General features: G+C 42.8%; 1 protein-coding gene across 2 annotated transcripts; it reads right to left on the bottom strand.

Annotated features, from left to right (window-relative positions):
• Window positions 1-3,581: 3,581 nt before the first annotated feature.
• On the bottom strand, window positions 3,582-12,578 carry TGIF1 (TGFB induced factor homeobox 1). 2 transcript variants are annotated; one of them, XM_014780276.2, is made up of 4 exons: window positions 11,615-12,578; window positions 11,179-11,503; window positions 5,416-5,642; window positions 3,582-4,643 (listed from the first exon to the last, which is right to left on the bottom strand). In XM_014780276.2, exons 2-4 carry the CDS (start codon window positions 11,192-11,194, stop codon window positions 4,068-4,070), a joined length of 819 nt encoding a protein of 272 aa, XP_014635762.1. In that variant the 5' UTR covers window positions 11,195-11,503; window positions 11,615-12,578; the 3' UTR covers window positions 3,582-4,067. The 2 variants fall into 2 exon arrangements, with proteins under 2 accessions (XP_014635762.1, XP_087295187.1); XM_087439061.1 differs by lacking the exons at window positions 11,179-11,503; window positions 11,615-12,578 and adding an exon at window positions 9,777-11,107.
• Between the last annotated feature and the right edge of the window lie 8,874 nt (window positions 12,579-21,452).

The raw sequence follows: 21,452 nt of genomic DNA, 5'->3' as shown, positions 1-21,452 counted from the left end.
AAGATCACTAGACAAGCAAAAAAATATGTGACTCTTCCTGAAGCAAAATGCAGTCAGACTGACTCTGAATATGACACAATGTTAATTTACAGATGAATACTTTAAGGCAGCTTTTTAAATAGCTTATACTCATAATTAATAAACTGATGGGGGAATCTCAGCAGAGAAACAGGAATGATAAAAAAAGAGCCAAATGGAGGGGCTGGCCCAGTGGCGCAAGCGGTTGAGTGCACGCACTCTGCTGCGGTGGCCCGGGGTTTACAGGTTCAGATCCCGGGTGTGTACCGACACACCACTTGTCAGGCCATGCTGTGGTGGCATCCCATATAAAGTGGAGGAAGATGGGCATGGACTGGCCCAGGGCCAGTCTTCCTCAGCAAAAAGAGGAGGATTGGCAGATGTTAGCTCAGGGCTGATCTTCCTCACAAAAAAAAAAAAAAAAAAAGAACCAAATGGTAATTCTACATGTGAAAAACACAATAACTGAAATGAAAAATCACTGGATGACTCAACAGCAGACTACAGATGGCAGAAGAGTTAGTAAATTGAAAATAAATTAATACAAATTATTCAATCTGAAGAATAAAGAGAAATAAGACTGGAGAAAAACAGCAGAGCCTCAGAGACATGTGGGACAATCTCAGGTGACCTAATATAAATCGTAGTTCTAGAAAGAGAGGAGAAAGCAGAAAAAAATTTGAAGAATGGCCAACATCCCCCAAATTTGGTAAACAAAACAAAACAAAACATAAACTTACAGATCCAAGCTCAAAAAACCTCAAGCAGGATAAATACAAAAAAACCCCACACCTATACACATCATAGTCAAACTGTTGAAATTCAAAGATGAAAGAGCCAGAGAAAGACATTACGTACAAGAGAACAATGATACAAATGACAACTGATGTCTCATCAGATACAGTGTAAGCCAGAAGACAGTAAATGCCTTGAAAGTGATAAAAAAAAAAAAAACTATCAACTCAGAATTCTATCTTTGGTGAAACCATCCTTCAAAGATGCAAGTAAAATAAGTCACTTTCAATGATCGAAAACAGATGACTTGTCACCAGCAGGCTTGCACAATTCTCAAGGAAATTTTAAATTGAAGAGAAATGATGTTGTTCTGATTCAGAAGGAATGAAGAAAACCGGAAATGGTAAATATTTAGCAAATATAAAAGACTATATATTCTCTTTTCTCTTAAATTTTAAAAGACACATGACTGTTTGAAACAAAAATTATAACATTGTACTGTTGGATTTATCTGGTGTGTAACTATCATATTTATGAAAAATGGAGGAAGAGAGGAGTGAATGGAAATATACTATTGCAAGATTCTATATTTTACCTGAAGTTGTATAATACTAACCCTAAGTAGATTGTGATGTGTTAAAAATGTATATTGTAATCCCTAGAACAGCCATTTTTTTAAAAATAGAGAGTATAGTTTACAAGCCAATAGAAAATTTAAAACAAAATACTAAATGTGTTCAATGAACCTGAAAGACAACAGGAAGAGAGAAACACAGGGAGAAAAAAACCCAAATGGTAAACTAAATCCAAACATAGCAATAATTATATTAAATGTAAATCAACTACACACACCAAGTAAAAGGCAGAGATTGTTAGGGTACATCAAAGGAGCGAGACCCAGCTATATGCTATCTGAAAAGGATGAAATTTAAACACAAAAACACAAATAGGTTAAAAGTAAGCAAATGAAAAAAAAGAACTGTGCAAATACTAAACGTGCAAATACTAAGCATAAAAATCATTCCTATTTGGCTTCAATATGAATAGGTAAATAGTTTTTTTGCATTTACCTTCCCAATTAGCTTTACTGGTTTTTAAAAAATGGTTTAGGGCCCGCCCCATGGCTTAGCAGTTAAGTGCTCGCGCTCCGCTACTGGCGCCCTGGGTTCGGATCCCCGGCGAGCACTGACACACCACTTCTCCTGCCATGCTGAGGCCACATCCCACATACAGCAACTAGAAGGATGTGCAACTATGACATACAGCTATCTACTGGGGCTTTGGGGAAAAAAAAGGAGGAGGATTGGCAATAGATGTTAGCTCAGAGCCAGTCTTCCTCAGCAAAAAGAGCATGGATGTTAGCTCAGGGCTGATCTTCCTCACCAAAAAAAAAAAAGGTTTACATTTATTTCACACTAGTTATTATCAACCAGGATCTGTATCAACCTCCAGAGGAAAAAAAATCAAATAAAACATAAGGCAATTTGGGGTGTTTTTTTTTTTTTTTTAAACCCTTGGGTTGCATTTGACTCTTGAAATTTATTTTTCTTTTAAATCACTCATATGGATCCTTTTTCCCCTTTCTAATGATTAATGAAATGTCTTAAGGAGGAAAACCTTTCAGGATTTGCTAGTCTTCCTTCTCTGTACTCAGAATTTTGGTCTTTGATCTAGCTATTATAATAGAGCAAGGAATGATTCTTAATCGCCTTTATTTCATTTTTGTTTATTTTGTTCTTTTTATATACTGTATTATTATTTCTTTTTTGGCTTATATCTATTTCTGTGACCCTGAGGTGGGACCAGCCCACTCAAGGCTGATGTGCCTTCAAAGCTGCTCCCAGCACACACACTACAGCACACCTTTATTTACTTCTTGGTTGTCCTTGTCAGTTTTTCTCTTTCACTTACAAAGTCTGAGTTTAGCTCTTTCTACAGCAGGGACTTTCGAAATAGGGTTTCATTTGGAAGAAATCTTCTATATTCTTTCAACAATACTGAAGCTCCAATGCTCCCTCAAACTTAGACAATTCATAGCTGGGGCAGGGCTGGAAAGAATAGGACTATAATAATAAAGAAACCTCATAGTAAGCATGACTACAAAGAATGGTTTTGTGGCATGTGACAAATCTGCTCAACCATGTATGTGGAAGGAACACCACCAATTCCCTTCTGGCCATCCTGGTTTCATAAGTAATTGTCTATCCCAACAAATTCATTTTTCACCAACTGTGACCCTAGAAAATAAACCTAATAAACAAACAATTCCACAGTAGACAGAACCCCACTATTTTGATCACTTTAGAAAATGTTTTAAGATGTTTTAAAAGGTGATTTCTGTACAAATTAATGTTGTATGTGAATGTGAAGGCCTTACCTAACTGCACCATTGAACAAAAGTTATTTCAAAGGGCAAGGAGAAAGAGGAGCGATACTAAGAGATTGCTTGGGTTGTCGTTTACTTCTGAAAACTTAAGACATAATCAGGTGTTTCAAGACCTTTCTTTTCAACACTGGCCATGTCTTAAAACTTGCAGGACAGATCACCAAGGGATTTAGTGGTTACCTAAACACTGATGGAATGATTCATTTCACTTTGTCATGCAGTTTTAAGTAAAGATTTAAGGGCCTGCTATGCCTCGTATCAAGAGTAAATATCACACATCCTGTTTATACATACTGGCTTGTTGTCCACAGTTCTTCAAAGAGCTGGCGACACCCCCCTAACTTACACTCCACCCTACCCCCAACTTCCTGCTCATTGGGGTGCTATATTCCTACTCATTGTTAAGAAGTGCCTTCCCTCAACAAAATACTCTGCATTACAGTAATTTTTAAAGAAAATATTTTATTACGCCATGAAAAAAAATGTATCAATCAACTAGATTCGTACTTGTTTGAAAAAAAATTGAAAATTTATTAATTAGACAGTATGTGGGCATCCTGTTCCACATGGGAATGAGAAGATGCTATAGGTTCTCTAAGTATTGCACAGTCTGAAAAAACAAGAACAAAAAAAGGGAAGGGGAGGGAAAAAAAAAAAATCACATGATCTTGGGAACCATCTCACATTATGAATAATCTACCAAGAAACATTTAAAAAAGAAAACCCTTTGTTTCTACAGTAGCTTTGAGTTTATAGTTCTTGGAATGACTGTATTCCATTGAAGACATCTCAGTAACAGGAAGCTTCATTTTAGCAATCCCATGTGCAAATATTAATAAAAAAATATATAAAATAATGCAGTTCATCTCTTGCCATCACCCCGGCAATCATAACATCATTTTTGAGAACTGTTTTGCTTGAAAAAGGGTTAAGCCGTAAGTTTTGCCTGAAGCTCCATCTCTGCAGCCCGTTTGAGTGCAACATCTACTAGAAGCTGAAATCCACTAAAATCCTGGTTGAGGTCCGGTGGAGTAGGGGGAGGAGTGTTGAAAAGACCACTCTGTGTATTTGTACTTGGTCCAGATTTACATGTGTCCTCCGGGTACATGAGGGAGGGATCTGTAAAGCCGCTGGCTGCTATCTGCTGGATATCTGTGTTTTGTCCCACACCAACTGGCTGGCAGAGAGAGAAAGGCACATCTTTCAATGCAGTCACAGTGGTATGACAGATCACTGACGGACGAGCCAAAATTGATCCCGGGGACGACGGCTTAGGGGACAGTGGCCTCCCTAGGGCTGGGTTTGGTCCAGCTGTACAGGAATGAAATGGGCTCTCCTCTAGAGCTGGCATGAAGTTTTTGATACCCATTGCTGACTCCACAGAGCTCGCTTCAGAAATCTTGGCCCCACGGCGGGAAATTGTGAACTGATTTGGATCTTTGCCATCCTTTCTCAGCATGTCAGGGAGGAGCCTGCGGCGCGCGTTGATGAACCAGTTACAGACCTGAAATCATATGGGTATGCTTTAACACTCAGCAAACACGTTCTCAGAACCTTCTACGGGTGCCTAATTAATCTCTCTCTTTGCATTAAGGAAGGCATGAAAAGGCTTATCAGAACTCACAAAGTGATTTCAAGGCATAGCCAAGAAAGAGAGCTGTTTCCTGTCATAAACCTCCTCCTCTTCTAATACGAATTCTCTCTTTGTCTCATCATCCTCAAACCTTTTCAGGAGGAAGAAAAAGGTATAAATTCTCAAATGTCTGAAAATGATTTTAAGGAGGAAATTTCGCCTTTTAACTCTCCCCCATATTAACCTATTACCTACTGCCCCAGCATTTAAGTTAATCAACTACAGGAAAACCTTGCCTGTATGAAAAGGGCCACTCCTCCCAGTTACTGATTTTTCCCAGTTCAAATGACTGTGTCAACAGACATAACATGAATTACCTCACTGCAGTCTGTCCTTGTTTAAATATCAAACCAGTTTCCTGGACAATAGAGTAAGATTTAACCTCCTTTTTATGTGTGTGGCATAAAGGAAGGCTCTCTTAGGCATTAAAGGAAACGCTATTTGACAGATGACTGTTAAGTCTTTCTGTTTCTCCAAATAGCCAGTTATTAGCTTTGAGCACTATTAAGTTTACAACAAAAAGATATTCCGTTTTTTTTGAATGAGGAGGCGCTAAATGACTTGACATATAGGAATGTTATAAAATGACTTGGGAAAAGAAAAAGCAACCCGAGTGCATACACCTCGTGTACTTTTTCCTTACTTGTAGTGTAGATAGATGTGTTTGCTGGGAGAGTAATGCTTTTTCTTGCTCTGAGGGATAGGCATTGTATCGGTGCTCATACAGCCAATCGCGGAGAATCTGAACAGATTCCTTGGGCAGGTTGCCCCGTCGCCTTCTCTTGCCTGAGCCAGCAGAAGAGGAAAGGTCCAGGGGGATGTCCATGCTGTCATCATCCTCAGTCTCACTGCCGGATGCTGCAACAACACCTAGGAAAGGACAAAGGCCAGCTGTCAACCTCTTTTATCAGCAGAACACCTACTGCAAAGCTCATTTCTTTTGACCATTCAGTGTAACTGTTTTCTCAACTACTGAGAACCAGGAGACAAACCAGTGTTTTAGTCCTGAAATACCAGAGCACATGTTAAGTCTCAAGAGTAACTCGACTGGCAGCACATTCTAGATTCTCAACCAATTGTCAGATGCCCTTTTGCACCCACTTTCCTATAGGATTTAACTTCTCACATTCCTTTCGAATGATACTCAGAAAAGTCTTTCGTCTAACCCAGCAGAGGAGACAAAACTGCGAAGAAAGTGAAGAGCTTGCCACATGTGCAACAGCAAAGGTGTTAGACACAACCTTCTCTTTGAGGTCATTGCTAACTAGGAAAAACAATCTCATGAGTATCCTAATGTACATTTTAAATGCTATTCTTCCTCCTTCTTTCACTGAAAGTTTGAAATAAAAGGGAAGATTTGTACTTTTTTTCACTGATAGGAAGGAAAATTACACACTTAACCCAGTTAATACTCTAAAGATAAAATGCATGTCAAAATTTTCTGCCAATTCCACCGTCATTTCTACCTACACTTATTCAAAACTAGATACCTACTTTTAATGGACAGTACTAGTCACTTCTTACTAAATACAAACAACCACTGAAGTTTTCAGTTTCGTTACACAACAATAGTTTTCTACTATGAGTACTTTATTAAGAGGTCAAAAGACGCCTAATACGGAATAAATTTTTAAATTTCCATAAATTTCAACTGCTAGTTTAATAGGAACCTAGAATACTACATATCAATGAGCTGAGCTCAGTCTTCAATTATTACATGATAAAGAAAAGTGAATATGCAACTCCCAGAGGAAACTCTTCTTTGTCTGTAAGTACTTTAATCCTACCAGAAATTTTAAGAATTCACAAGCCATAGAGAATATTTAAATCACACAGACTGGGTTCAACAAAAATTCAGACCTGGCCCTTTTAAGACATTTAAACATAATTTCGAACTTTAAAAAATTTAAATAACAAATACTATTAACTCTCTATGCTTTCAAAACTACAAGAGGCAACTCTGAACAACTAAAGAAATACATTCTTTTTGAAGACAATCTAGAATTTTAAATATGTAAATGAATTACAAACTACGGCACGCTTGAAAATACCAGTATCTCTATATAAAGGAAATTAATTAAAATAACATGAAATTTAAAGGTCTGCATTCTTAACTTTGTTGACCCAACCTTAATTGAGTGGCTTACTTTATTAGGAAATACAAACAGAATATTCCTGATAGCGATAACCATGCAATGTATTTTTAAGGAAAAAAAATCTTAAACCCATCCTTTTAAAGCATTTTAACACAATGACACTCAACAAGCTATTCATTCAAAGATTTGTTGATGAGATATCTCACCAGTTAATTGAGCCTGACTTTACTCGGTGACACATTTTTAGTTTTGGACTACAGGGGGCAGAAGGTGCTGGAGGGAGTGCCCACAGAAAATGCAGAACTTTCCAAAGACAAAGTAAAGCAAGTTCTAACAAAAGAGGAGGAGGATCTTGCAAATCCACTTTAGCTCGAGACTTAACAGCCACCAATAAACGGCACAAGAATCTGAAGTTTTAACAGCCAAGTATTTGATGTTTCCCTTCCCCGAAGATCTCATTAAACTGCTAAAAAAATAAAAATAAAAAAGAGGCACATTTAAAACTGAAACTGCTTTCACTGTGGAGAAGATGGAAAAGTTTTAAAACCCATATTGAAATTTGGGTGAAAGAGCTATTAATAAAAAACCTTAAGAAATTATAAGTGAGTTCCTGTTTTACCTTTGCTTTGATAAATAAAGAAATCTAACTCTAAAAAATGCATCAAGTAATTGAATGACTAAAGCAAATTTGAATAAAGCAATTTGTTTAAACTCTTCTGAAAAGCCAGACATTCTTCTCAAGGCTATTATCCCCCCTCCCTTGTTTCAATCTAGAAAAAGTGTGAAAATTTGCTCCTGGAACAGTGAATTCCCAGCTGTAAACTGATAATAACAAAGAGTTGGAAACAAAACAAAAAAAACCCCTGAAGCCTGCCCTTTGATCTGCTTACTTAGTTTGACAAGCAGCCTGGTCTTTCAGAATAGGTTAGTGACACACAAAAGCAGGTTTCAGTTAAGCAACACCAAACTGCAGGACTTGACTCTCTTCTCAGTTCATTTAAATAAATGAATGCCAGGCCTCTGGACCTCTTAACAAATATTTCCAATATGTGCACAAAAGCTGAAGTAACAGGAAGTTAAGACTTCAGTTCCTTGGCTACACCAGCTGATATTTCACTATAGCACACCACGTTTGCTGCTGTCAGGACTGTTTTCATTAAAACTCTCCCTCCGGATTGCGGCTCAACTTGGAAAAACAAGAAGACTTTTCCACGTTACTCATTTCCTATTGTAACAGAGCTTTTGAAAAGTTTCCCGGTTACGACTTGTTTCCAAAGGTCTTGCTTTGCTTACTCTTGAAAAATGCGGCGGTGGGGGGGGTGGTGCGGGGATGACAAGCCTCTTTTACTCCGTCCACATACAAGGAAACGTTGTTTAGAAAGCCACAAGATGGCTTACGGATCCCACAGCTCTAAAGAGCAACCTTTTCTTTTCAATAAGAACTGGGGGAGGGGGTGGAGCCGCGGGGGAGGGCCAGAGAGATAGTGGTTGTGAAGTTGGACTTTTAAAAAAAATCTAAAAGAGGCTAGAAAAGGACCTAGAAATATGAACAATCGAAGGAAAAGTTTAAGTATACAATTAGGAAAAAGCAAACCTAACCCAACAAGCTTCCCGATCAGAGTACCTCTGGAGAGGCAACAGTAATCGTCCTTAAAACCCCAGGCACTAAATCCAGGGTGCGCTTGGCTGGACATAGCCACAGAGTAATTCCAAAGCAAGAATTCCACATTGTCAGAAACTAGGAGCAAAAAGACTTAGGGGATTTTCCTCCTCCAATCTCCTTTCTGCTTGTTTTAAAGCCACTTTGGGAGATCTTTTTTGGCATCCTCAGCTTTCTGAGATGAGACACTATTATCACAAACCAGTCTCATCCAAATCCCAGTCTGTGCGATTGAGTTTAAGGTGCTTTTGTTTTCAAGAAACTTAAAAAGATTTTCACAGACTTTTATAAAACAGACAGACAATAGTCCAACTCCACAAGCCAGACGGGCCAGATTTCTTCCAGAGACCTCACGGAGCCGACTCGAAACGCTGGCCCCCTCCAAGGTAGTTTTAGGAAGGGGTTGGTGGGAGGTAGGACTGAGGAGGAGGAGGCGACGAGAGGGAGGAGCCCGGGAGGGAGGACAGCCAGGGAGCTTTTGTTCTTGCGAGTTCCTCGGCCTCCACTGAAACCGGCCCCTCCAACCGTACGGGTTAGCACACAGGACTTCGAGTTTCAGATTACAAGAAACTAGAAACGATGCCGTTAATCTCAGCGTTCTGAGGGGCCTGCCCACCCCCGTAGGATTTGCCAGGAAAACCTAAAAAGGGAAAGAAACCCGGGCAACCTCAGCAGTATCCGCTCCCCCGCACGAGTTCTGAACCAGTCGCAAAGTTTCCCCTCCAACACGTCACCTTTCATTGTTTCCGTGAGTTGGCGCTCAGTAGCAGGACCTTGCGCGCCCGGGGCTGCTGACCCTGAATATTCCCACTCAACCGCCCGCAGGTCCCAGCCTCGTTCCTCTGCTGGGGGCAGAGGGGGCCGGGCAAGGGGGGGAGCCGGGGGCCAGGGGAGGGGCACCAGTGCCGGGGAATGGGGCTTCGAGGGGTACCCAAGAGTGCCAGGGGGCCCCCAGGGAAGGGGCGAAGGGGGTCGGGGGGGAGGGGAGAGGCAACGGGGGAAGCGGGGGAGGGTATCCGAGGGCCTGGGTGGGGAGGACCCGGGAGTGCTAGGGGGGCGAGTAGGGGCGCACGGGGAGGCTTATCAACGCCTCCCCCACCAAAGCCCGAACAATGAGGGGGAGCCCGCCCCCAGTGGAAGCCCAGCTTTGCTTTCGGTTCGCAAAACCCACTCTTCAAAAACAAAACCCCCAAGTTATCCCAATCAGTTCCACCATGAGAGAGAACGCCTTCCAGGAAGGATCAAGACCTGTCAGTCCGTCCCGAGTTGACACAGCCTTCCAGAGGCCACCCTGGGCGCTCCTCGCGCGCGTTCTGTGACTCATCGAGCCCAGTTAAATGTCCAAACCTCTAAGCTCCCACGTTCTCACTGTCCCTGGGGGAGGGGACGCAGGGAGTTTTACTACCAACTACTACTAATGCCCCGGTTTGGGAGGTGAGAAGCTCTGCGTGTTTCCAAGTCGGCCAAAATCAAAGGAAGCAATTCCAAGGTAAAAACATAGCTGAGGGAACACTCCCGGGTTTGAGGCTGCCCCCCTCTAACATTACCCCGTGTAGCTGTATTCGCTGGACGCGTCTGAAAGAATGTGGAGTTACAAAAACTCGAGGCCGCTCTTGGGCATGCGCAGCAGCGCCGCCCCCTCCCCCGCGCTGGCTTCCCCGGGCGATGAACTTCTGTTTTGAACCACTCCACAGAAATCACAACAGAAAAGCCGACTCGGGCTCACCACGGAACATTCGGGGTACCTCCCCGTCGGGGACTCAAAAGTTCACTTCAAAAGGGAGTTAACATCCTTTGACCTTTCGTGCTGGTGGGTTATTTTTTTTTTCTGTGTATTTTGTTTTTAAACCAGACTGACGGCAAGTTTTAGTTGTAACGCTTCCAGAACGCTTCGTGGAAACAATGACAAGACTCACTCTTTGCACTTACAACCAGGCCTGCTGGTCACACTTGGACGCATCCTGACGGCACGCTGCTCTAAGCTGACTGCCCTCACTCCTAACTCTTCATCTTGTCCCAAATCCATCGTGGGAAAACTTTTAGAGGCTGGGAATTTTTAAAAGTCTAGCTTTCAAAGCTCCCGACACCCGAGGGCGATCTGGGGTCCAGAGTCGCATTCCTTCGATTGTGAAAACACCCCATCCCTAGGGAAGAGGGTGCCCGGGCCCAGCTGGGAGTGAGTGGGGGTCCAGGAGCCCAACTTTCAGACAAAGGCGCCGCGGCTCCGCTGTCCCAGCCGCCCCGGGTCCCGACGGGGAAAAGCTGGTCGGGGGTCCCCGGACCCCACACCCCCGCCCGCAGGAAAGAGCGAGAAGCCACGCGGCGGCTCGGCGGAGCGTGGAGTATCTGCTGAGACAATGAAACTTGGAGGCGCACAAACAAGGCGGTGAGCGTGTTTCTTGACAACGTGCCAACAGCATGGAGAGGCCCGTCTCCCCACAACAGCCCCTCGTGTAGTGTCTAGAAGGAAAACAGCAACTGCCATTTCAGACGCGGCCGCAACAAAGAGGACTGCCGGGGCTCCAGCCTGAGAGCCCTCGGGCGGAAAAGTCTCCCAAAGCACTCTCCAGTGCCCCAAGCCCGGCGCGGCCGGGCGAGCACGTTTCCCCGGGACTCGCGCCCACGGTGCGCGCAGCCCGCGGAGCCTTACCTTTCTTGCTTTTCATCCTGGAGCTCCCCTTCCAGCGCGGGGCAATGCTGGGGTCTCGAGGGGCCAGGAGCTGGGGCCGAGGGGGCGAGCGATTGTCCTCCTTCCCCGCCGACTCTCCCGTAACTTGTAGGACGCGCTCCAGCCGTTATTGCTAAACAAGGCGCTCGGATCCCAGGAGCCCGCTCCTTGGGTGGAATTCAAGTGACACTTGGGCTTCCTCCAGCCGGGATCTTCTGGCAGCCGGCCGGGGGCTCTCGGTCGCCCAACTCACTCCCCTCCCTACTCCGCTCCTTTGTTCCCCGCTCCTGCTCGGCGCACCTCGGCGCTGTCAGAGTGAGAGAGGCAAGGAGGGAAGGTACAGGAGGTCCTGCCTCCGCCCCCAGCCGCCCGCCCCGTCCCCCGCCCGCCCCGCCGCTCCTCCGCCCCTCCCCCGCACCTTCCAGCCTGGGAGGACAGCACCGAGAGCCGCGGCCGAGCCGCCTCACTTTGTGCCTCCGGGGCCGCTGTCACCCGTCCCTCGTGGGGACGGCCGAGCCCAGAAACCAGATCCTTCCTCTCAGCTGCGAGCACGCCGCCCGCATCCCTCGCTCAGCGGCCGCGACACCAGCTGGGCGCCCCGGGTTGCCGCTTTGGGCCTTTCTACCCCGGGCTGGCGAGGGTGCGTTTGTTTAGGAAATTGCAACAGATGGAAAAAAGGCCGCCCCCTGCTTCTCCTCCTCCACCCCAGGGAAGAAAAGGCTCCCTTCTCGTTTTTGACAGCTGCCCCAAAGTTCACCGTCCCCGCTCTGGCCGCAGGAGAAGACAGCCGCTTCTGACTCAAGGGGCGGGGCACCGCAGGAAAAGTATTCGGGACAAGAACCAACTTCTTCCAGAATGCGCGGCTGCCATTGACACGCGGGCGCGGCGCGTCCCACCCTTCTCCTCCCAGGGCTCTTCCTCCAAGAACGACAGTGGGGGGGGGGTTGGGGATGAGACACAGACACCCCAGGCGAATGTCTGTTCCCCCGGGCTAAAGCTGCGAGTTCCGGACTGGATTGCAAGGCAGTTTCGAAATCTAACACGTTGCGGACACTTGTCATGCTCACATGCTCTTTAAAAGTCTCTGCCTGAGGACAGCCCGGACGCGGTCCGCCCCCTGCGACTCGGCCTGACACTCCACCCCCGAACCGGGGCAGCTGCCGCCTTTATGGGGAGGGGGCTACCACACCGGGGCTGCTCATCTGTTTCGGTAAAGAGTCTACTTTTAGGACTTAAACTCTACTAGGGAACTCCTTCTCCCCTCCGGTATTTCAAACAGAAACCAGCCATTAAGTAAACACATGTTCCTGTTGGTTTATTTTGGTTGAGAGTTAGGACTCCAACAGGAGCTCCTTGATGAAATTACCCCTTTAAAACACCAGATGCTGTTTGGCTGATTTCAATAAACGCGTGCCCCCTCCCCCCCTTCTCCTCTCGGTCTAGTTTTCGCGTGTACTCTCCCGTTGTTTTTAAGTAAATGAACTGTCACATGCCACAGTAAGACTTTCCCCATCACTTAAAAAAAAAAAAAAAAAGCCCCAAACGTAAATAAGTCTAGCAGAGACGTCAGCGTCCGAGTCTGCCTCCAGTTTCAGCTCTGTGCTGTTTTTGTTTTGTAACCTCGATGGAGAACCGGCAGAAGCTCCGTGGAAATAGGGTTGAGCCCGCGGAGGACTAAGGCAGCCAAACGATGACTAACTAGACTTTGGAGCCTCTGTTTTAGAATTACACTGAAAATTAAAGTCAGCCTCCCACCCACTCACCCTCCCAAAAAAGACTCCCCCGCCCCGAGAGTGAATTAAGGCCAGAGTTTACAAAGCTCGGGTGGTTTTTCCAATTACAGGACCTAAAATGAATAAACAAGGAAAAAAGCGTCACTCTAAGAACGCAGCAACCTTACGATTTTTTTTTTTTTTCTTCTGTGGTTTGCCGACTGCTCGGCACCTAAGAGAACACACATCTAAAACGGCAAAGGGGGGAAACATGCTCCTGGGGGAAACCACCAGCCTGGAAGCCACCCTGCAACTTGCTGGAGCGCAGTTCCTTCCCCGGGCCTGGCTGGAGATGAATCAGCTGCTGCGCCCGAGTGCGGGACAGATGTGGGGCGGGGACAGGGTGGGGGGCCGCCGGTTAGAGGGCCGCTGAGTTCTCGCATTTGAAGGGTTGTTTGTAGCTGGGATTGGTGGTTCATATCCGTTGGGGAACGCGAGAGGAGAGACGCAGGGAGGAGGAGCCGGGCCCGGCCGACGCTGCGACTCCGCGGTCTGAGTGGCAGGAGCCTCGTCTGGAACCCGACGGTTGCTGGGGAGACGCTTTGTTTGCTAACTTCGAAAGCGGCTTCGGCTGCCTCGGCCGCTTTCGAAGCCACTCAACAAAACACGCCTTCGGGTCGGCTTAACCCTCCCCTTGCCCGCTTTCAGCAACTTGAGACAAAAATGTTTCCTTCTTCCGCGTGGTTATCCTTGGCCAAGCGGTGGCTCTCATTATGTCTACAAAGGCATCTTTTTCTTCGTGTAAGTGAACTTGGCTAATTACTGCGATTCTCAGGCAACCGAGGTGGAAACCGAGAGTGGAAGCGAGTTCATAGCTAGAAAACAAATTTTACAGGGGAAGGGGGAGGAGACAGGGAATTAAAAGCCTCTTTCGTATTGGGAGGAGAAAAAGTCGAACTTGAAACCCTCTTGCTGGAGGTCCGGCTTGATCCGGCCAGTGCTCCCCTTTTGCTCGAGCGAATCATGTGGAAGCCGTTGTTAAAGCTGGCGAGATGCTCCAAAGAGGAGCACCGGCCCCATTCTATGTGATGGGCCCAGGTGCCCCCCGCCCCACCCCCGCGAGTCTTGTTTGGAGCTTTAGGTTGTTGGTGCATTCTGGGAAGAAAGTGCCTAGAGTTCGCATAACACGGGCAAGGAAAACAGCCCGAAAGAGTGGGCTCGAAAAACCTGCAATTGCTTGGGATATTTTTTGTTTATTTCCTTTCCTCGAGGTGGAAAAACAAGTTTCAGTTCTGGCTCTGTCAGTCCCTTAATGTCCCAGGGCCTCTCTGTAAAACTAATCCAAAGACGCTTAAGATCTTTTCCAGTGCTAAAAGAAAATTATATGGATTCACATTTGCTACCTACGTATTATTTGCTGAATTCATATGAATGTTAATTAAATTGAAAAGTTGCAAGAGTAAGAAGTGAGATGGTATTCTGTGCCTGAGAAGGCTGCTGATAAACGTTTTTCACCATTATATTTTTCCCCCCAGGCACACACAGCTTCTTTTGGTGTCTTATCTCCTGAAGCTGCCTCAAGGCCAAGAAAAGAAACAGAGTTGTCTAAGTTCCTGTTCTCAGCCTGCAAACTCTTCAAAGGCAGAAACTCAAGAAGAAACTTAGAAAGGCAAATAAACCAGAAAAGTCTATCAATACATACAGTTATTATTTCGATACCAAGTCCGTCAAGTGATTGGAGAATCTACTCAGCATCCATTGATTAAGCATGATGTCTGTCCGGAACTGTCCTAGGTGGAGGAAATGATGAGGCACACAGTCATTGGATCGCTTTTGCTTCTAGTCTCTGGGGGACAGATATTTTTATAAAGTATGCAGACTGCCGGGCTCCAAACACTGCACAGGGTTCTATAATCGTCTCTCCACATCTCAGGTTAGGGAGTCTCTGGCTGCTTGAAGAGAAACTCACCATTGTCTTTTCAAGGGCCTGAGGCTGGGCTACAACCATCTTGAGATTTTATCAACCCCTTCAGGATTATTCTTCTCCTAGTTACATGAATAATGTAACTCGAGCTACTACTACTTCTGTGTGTAATCACTTTTCTCCTAGCCTCCACTTCTCTTCCTAGTCCTTTTTCCTCGTTTTTCTTTACCTACAGGGAGTTAGGACTTGAGGAGACAGAGCAAAAAGATAATTTGTTGCACACACCCCTTTTATTCTCAACACCATGTATCCGTATTGTGCCTTACAGTTTATGAAACACTTTTTAAACGACCTCATTTAACACTCAAACTAGTAAGGTAGGTTATTATTTTTTTCCTAAAGTCAACATAACTTAACACTTCCAAATATAACAAAGCTAAAAGGTATAAAACCAAGTGTTGGACATAAATTATCTGGCTCTAAATCAAGTGTTCTCTATCGTTCTTTTGTGGACGGTCCAATGGATGTGGAAGGCAGTGTAGGCCAGAGACTAACAGATTACACCACCAGGGCCTCCTGAATACCCATAGGTTGCTCTAAAATCTTTCTCTTCTCTGAAATCTACCTGTAGTTTTACAAGAGGCTCTCTTCCAACCTGCCTGCTTTTTGTGTGTTTTTTCTTTCCTTATTTTTTAATTAAAAAAAAAAAATAGCTGTTCTCAAAAATTCAAGCAAGAGGAAATATACAAGGTGAAATACGAAAAACCTCTTAATTGCCCCCTTTACGCTCCGCATGCGCGCATGCGCATATGTATACCACACACAGACGTGAGGGAGTTTTCATTGTTATTTGTTATTTTCAAGTCCCCTCTGCCTGGGATGGTCGCACGCCACTTGCTGCATGTCTGGCTGATTCTCATCAGTCAAAATTTGGCCTAAATGTCACCGTCTCAGAGGAGTTTTCTGTGACCACCGGACCTTAATTTAGGTACCCCCACTGCCACCATCTAGCTCAGGGTTCCTCAACCATTGCCTCCTTAACGTTTGGGGCTGGATAATTCTTTGTAGTGGAGGATGTCCTGTGCATTGCAGAACGTTTAGCAGCATCCCTGGCCACTAACCACTGCTTGCCACTAACACCCTCCCTCCAAGTTGTGACAAACAAAAACGTTTCCAGACATTGCCAGATGTCCTCCAGAGGAGAGGGAAATGCGCGAAGGCTGGGGGGTCGGGGATCACCTCTGGTTGAGACCCGAGGATGTAACTCAACCCTTTCTTTATTTCTTCCATAACACCACAATTTTAAATTATTTTGCTTATTTGACTGTTAACTTGTTTATTTTCCTTTGACTCCCCCACTAAAATGTGTGCTCATTATTAAATCTTCATTCATTTAGCACAGTGCCTCACACATCACAGGTACCCAATAAATGTTTATTAAACAAAATAATGCATGAAAATGAGACTATAAGAATCATTAATACAATCATTCATTGTATATAGCATGCCAGGCAGTGTGCAAATAGTTTACATATCTTATCTTATTTATTCCTGAAAACAACCCTAAGAAGTACTCCCTATCGTTATCCCCAGGTGACAGATGAAGTTGTTGAAGTCTGGGGGAGTTAAATAATTTGTCCTGCTATTCTGACCCCTGGTCAGTGATCCAAACAATAATGATATTCTACAATTTGCTTTTTTCATTTATGTAACAATTCCTTAGTGATGAGTATTTAAATAGTTTCTAATTTGTAACTAAGCACAAAAAGATAGTGCGATTGTATTTGAAATACTTAACAATTGATGGAACATGGGCACCATCCCATTCGAAGGAGCTTCTTCTGATTGTAAACTGGAGCACACTGAACCAGTGTGTCTCAGCGGAATGTCAGCTTGTATGCAGATATTTCGAGGCTTGTTTGAGTGTATTTGTAGGTGCTCCTGGAAGATGGAATAGCTGGGTCAAAAGTATGTGCATTCAAAAATATCACAGATATTGCCAAATTGCACTCCAAGTCATGTTACCTATTTAAAATCCCACCAAAGATATGTGAGAAATCCTCTTTCTTTATGTCCTTGCTAACTAACACTGTATATTATTAATCAATTTCATATTTGTCAATCTCCTAGGCAAATAAATGACACCTAATTGTTTTAAGGTTCACATTTCTTTGTTTGAGAAGGTAAGCACGTTTTTGTGTATTTATTGGTTATTTTTATTTCTTCTTTTTACCCATTCATAACTTTTGCCAAATTTTCTATTGTATTGGTTGTTTTTTCTGTTCTTTTTTTCTTCTCTTTTTAAAATGATAAATAAGAGCCAATCTGTTTTTGCATTAGCTTAAAAGCTCATCTGGAAAGAACTAAAAGTGGTGAACTAAAATTGAGGAAATAGGATTAGGTGGACCAATAATGAATGCAGGGAGGTGATGTGGTGATTTAAAAAAAAAAATTTTTTTGGAATAAGTACCGTATTTATGCAGTCAAAGTAAGACCTTCAGAATACTGTACCAGTTTTTAACTTATTCCCTTTCTCCTCTTTCCTGCAAAGGGTTAATCCTTCCACAGGTTTCCATTTATCACCATTACCTCTTCCCAAAGCTGCAGCAGACCCATTTATAGTAGCAATAAAACAATGAAATATCTGTGAATAAAATTAACAAGAAATATACGCAAGTTTTATGAAGAAAACTTTAAGATCCTACTGAGATACATAAAAGAAGACTTAAGTAAAATAAAAGATATGACTTATTCTTTCTAGCAAGATTCAACAGTGAAAGAGTAATGTTTATTTTCCCCAAATCAATCTTTAAATTCAAACCAATTTCCATTAAAATACCAACAGAATTTTTTAAAAATTGCCAAAGTTCATTAAACATTAATTAAACATCTTACAATAGCCTGGGAAATTCTGCAAGAGAAGAGTTGGAGATGGAGGAAGGCAGGGAAAGCCCCTCCAAATATTAAAGTATATTTTGCAGTTGATAACAACTAAATTGTAAAAGTTTTGTCCTGAGAATAAATAAAGAGGAAACAAAGAACGATGAGACACATTAGAATATATATGGAGATTCAGATTTTGACAAGGGTGGCTTTTCAAATCAGGGATAAATTGAATTGGGACAATTGACTGCTGTTAGTTAAAAATAAAGCTGGATCTCTATCTCACTCCTTTAACAAAAATAAAATTCATCTGAATCAAAGATTGAAATGTTAAAGTAATTAAAAATGCATGTATGTATGTTCTAGAACAGTTGTTCTCCAGACAGGGGGTGTGTGTGTGTGTGTGTGTGTGTGTGTGTGTGTGTGTGGCAGTTTCTCCCAGGGGACATTTGACAATGTCTGGAGACATTTTTGGTGATCACAACTAAAGAGGAGGGGACGCTACTGGCATCTAGCAGATAGCAGCCAGGGATGCTGCTAGCATTTTACCATGCACAGGACAGACCTCCACAACAAAAACTATCCTGTCCAAAGTGTCAGGAGAGCTGAAGTTGAGACAACCTGCTCTGAAAGAAAGCATGAATATGACCTTGGAGTGGGGAAGGTCTTTCTACTCAGGACACACAATTGAGAAACAATAAAAGATAAGTGTTTGTAAGCATTTTGTTTTTTAAAAGAATTTATGTTTGAGGGAAAATTCCATAAAATTTTCAAAAGCAAAAAAACTGGGAAAAAATACTTGCAGCACATGTCAGGCATAAGACCATTTACCTAACTTATGAAGAGCTCATACAAATCCTAGGAAAGAAGACCCTGTGTTTAAAAAATTGGGCAAAGTCTATTGCCAATGTATCGGGCAAAGGCAGTTCAGCAAAAATGAATCCAAATGAACAAAAACATGAAAAAAAGAAAACCATGAAAACTTTCTTTTGCAGTGATTACAACAATAAAGTAAATCAGACTGAGCTGATATGGAAAGGTTAATAATATATGTTGATAAGTTTGTTTTTTTTCTAAGCAAGGTACAGAACACTATAAAATCATCCCTTTTGTGTAAAATTTCTTATACCTATTTTTTTTTTTTTTGAATGATACTCAAGGAAATGTTAACAATGGCTCCCTTTGGAGGAAGAGAAGGGGGAAGGGAAGGGGATGCATGATAAGGAGGGTTTTTTTCTTTTCATCTTATACTTTTTTGTACAAGCCTGAGATGAGAAAGAGAGAGAGAGAAATGTGAGATGGAGTTGGAGAGGGCAAGTGCCCAGTCATGGACAGGTGCAGGGGCCTACATCATTTTATTTTACCTTCACTTATTCCTTCTTCCATGCTCTTCCTTTCTTTATATAGATCTGAGTTTCTGACCTGTGTTATTTTTCTTCTCTCTAAAGAACTTAGCATTTCTTGTTAGGCAAGTCTACCATCATTATTTTTAATGACTAGATAGTAGTCCACTGCAACTATGGATATAATTTATGTACCAATCCCCAATTAATGGACATTTAGGTTTTGTTCTGGTTTGAGTTAGAGAAGATTTCACAAATCCTATATAAAAACCCAAGCAGGGATCTAAAATAGGATGCAGTTGTATTTGGGGGCCTTTAAGTCTGGTTCTGCGGTCCAGGAGCCCTGGGTGGTTAATCTTTAGTAAGTGTGAATAACCTCCAGTGACACCCTGGGAGCTCATTATTCATTGCCTTTTACAAGAAATAATAACAAAGGCTGTCAAACCATTTACATTGTTGAATTGGATAGCCAAGTCTACAAAATTGGAAAAGTTAATCCTGATGCAGGTAATTTTTATAGAAAGTTTGGCCAAGCATTACAACAAGTAACAATAGGGCAAGATGCTTTTCCCCAGAATGAGTTAATAAATGCTATCAATGTATGGATGGAGTCAGCATATCCCCTGAAAGGCATGGAACATTTAAGTGAAGGCTTTCTCCGCTCGTGGCGTATTTATAAAAGAGAAGAATCTTTTATCTCCCAAAGTGTTCACCAGGCCATCACAGGATGTCATGCAAAAGCCAAAACAATTCTTCCAAATTACCTTAAAAGGGAGGAAAACATATTCATTTCCAAGCTACTTGGATATACTTTATTATTAAAACTTAGATATGTTTTACTTTATATTATTTTTCCAACCCATTTTGGAAGCTCTCCTCAGCAACACATTTACACAGGAGATAAGCAGAGCTCCTCTTCAAGGGTGAAATAAATGTCTAAGTTAGTCTGTATTTTTTTCTCCCCTTCCATTTATGCTTGGCAACAATTCACACTCATGTCTACTAGTCCTAAATAAATTTTATTTTTAAAAAACGTTAAAAATAGCCAGGTGACCTCAGAAACAAGGGCCTTGTCATGCCCAGAATGGCTTTGTTTGTTTTGCTTTTACTTTTTATTATGGAAAAATATAAGTATATCTAACAGTGGAGATCCTGGGATAGTGAATTCCCACACACTCATCACCCAGTTTCAACACTTATCAACCATGGCACTTCATCTACACCATCACACACTTCCTTCTCTTCTGGATGATTCTGAAGTAGATCCCAGACACCATATCATTTGTGGATAAGCTCTTAGAGTTAGTGTTCTGGCTTGCCTAATGGGTAACTCCTTCCTCCCTAGTCTAAATGGTTTGTTGACTAATGAGGCTAAAAAGTCCCAGAATTATGCCCGATTGTAGTTTCCTTTCTAGCTATTTCTGTTTTTATGGTTAAACATTTTCTTCTCGCCAGAGAGAACAGCTACATTTTATCTTTAGATGGTACTTTAAGGCTTTAGTTCTAGCCTTTTTCAGACCAATAACTGAGATAAATTTTCTCTTTTGGACAGTACTACACTCTAATATTTATTTTCATTTCTCCTATTTGAACTTGTCAGACTATATGCCCTGATGTTTTTGGTTCAGGGAACATGTTCGCCAAATCAGTATCTTACTTTGAGGTCTCTAGAAATATTATTTTACCTTGCTGACTTGACTTGACTGACTACAAAAATTACTTTTAAAAATTAATGGCTACAAATGACTTTAAGGCCAATTATTTCCTTCGTGTGTGTGTGTGTGTGTGTGTGTGTGTGAGAGAGAGAGAGAGAGAGAGAGAGAGAGAGGAATAGGGAGATGGGGGAGTAAAGTCTAGAAAGATTTGATACATCCAGAGTTGTTTTCAGCCAGAACAGCCAGATGGTAAGGTAAAAACACAAACAGGTCTTATTCCAAAGTTTTGAAACATAACATGCTGACCATTAGGTTTGAAAAAAGTAGAATTTCAGATAGCTTATCTGAATGCTTTTCTTCCTTCCTTCCTTCCTTCCTTCCTTCCTTCCTTCCTTCCTTCCATTTTTCCATCTTTCCTTCCTCCATCCTCTATCCCTCTGCCCTCTCTCCCTCTCTCTCTCATAATTCTTGGACACATTATCCCTCACTGGAAATCACAAATCTGTGATTTGTATTAAATATTTTGTACTTCCCAAGTATCAGATTTAGTTTTACAAACTAAGCAAAATAGCTGTTTCAAAACTGGGGTCTGGATTTCCTGAGTTAGGTTCACTTTGCGTTCATCTAATAAAATGCGATTTTCATCCTACCAGCTTCTTTATGGAAAAACTACAGCAAAACCTACACAAACTTCTGCTTGATTAGCCACCTGTCACTTCTTATTTGTCTGATCGCATAG

Source organism: Ceratotherium simum, chromosome 14 (genome assembly GCF_057802395.1).
Source record: "Ceratotherium simum simum isolate JZ-2026a chromosome 14, ASM5780239v1, whole genome shotgun sequence".
Classification (NCBI taxonomy): domain Eukaryota; kingdom Metazoa; phylum Chordata; class Mammalia; order Perissodactyla; family Rhinocerotidae; genus Ceratotherium; species Ceratotherium simum.
Note: the sequence above shows the minus strand (reverse complement) of the source record. Positions and strands in the feature narration are given on the sequence as shown.

Coding starts and splice junctions, on each gene's coding strand:
- TGIF1 (XM_087439061.1), bottom strand. CDS start 9,852: ATGAGTCACAGAACGCGCGCGAGGAGCGCCCAGGGTGGCCTCTGGAAG. Junction 5,643..9,776: donor AACTCGGGACGGACTGACAG/GTCTTGATCCTT, acceptor GTCCTTTCCTAG/GTGTTGTTGCAGCATCCGGC. Junction 4,644..5,415: donor CACATCTATCTACACTACAA/GTAAGGAAAAAG, acceptor ATATGATTTCAG/GTCTGTAACTGGTTCATCAA.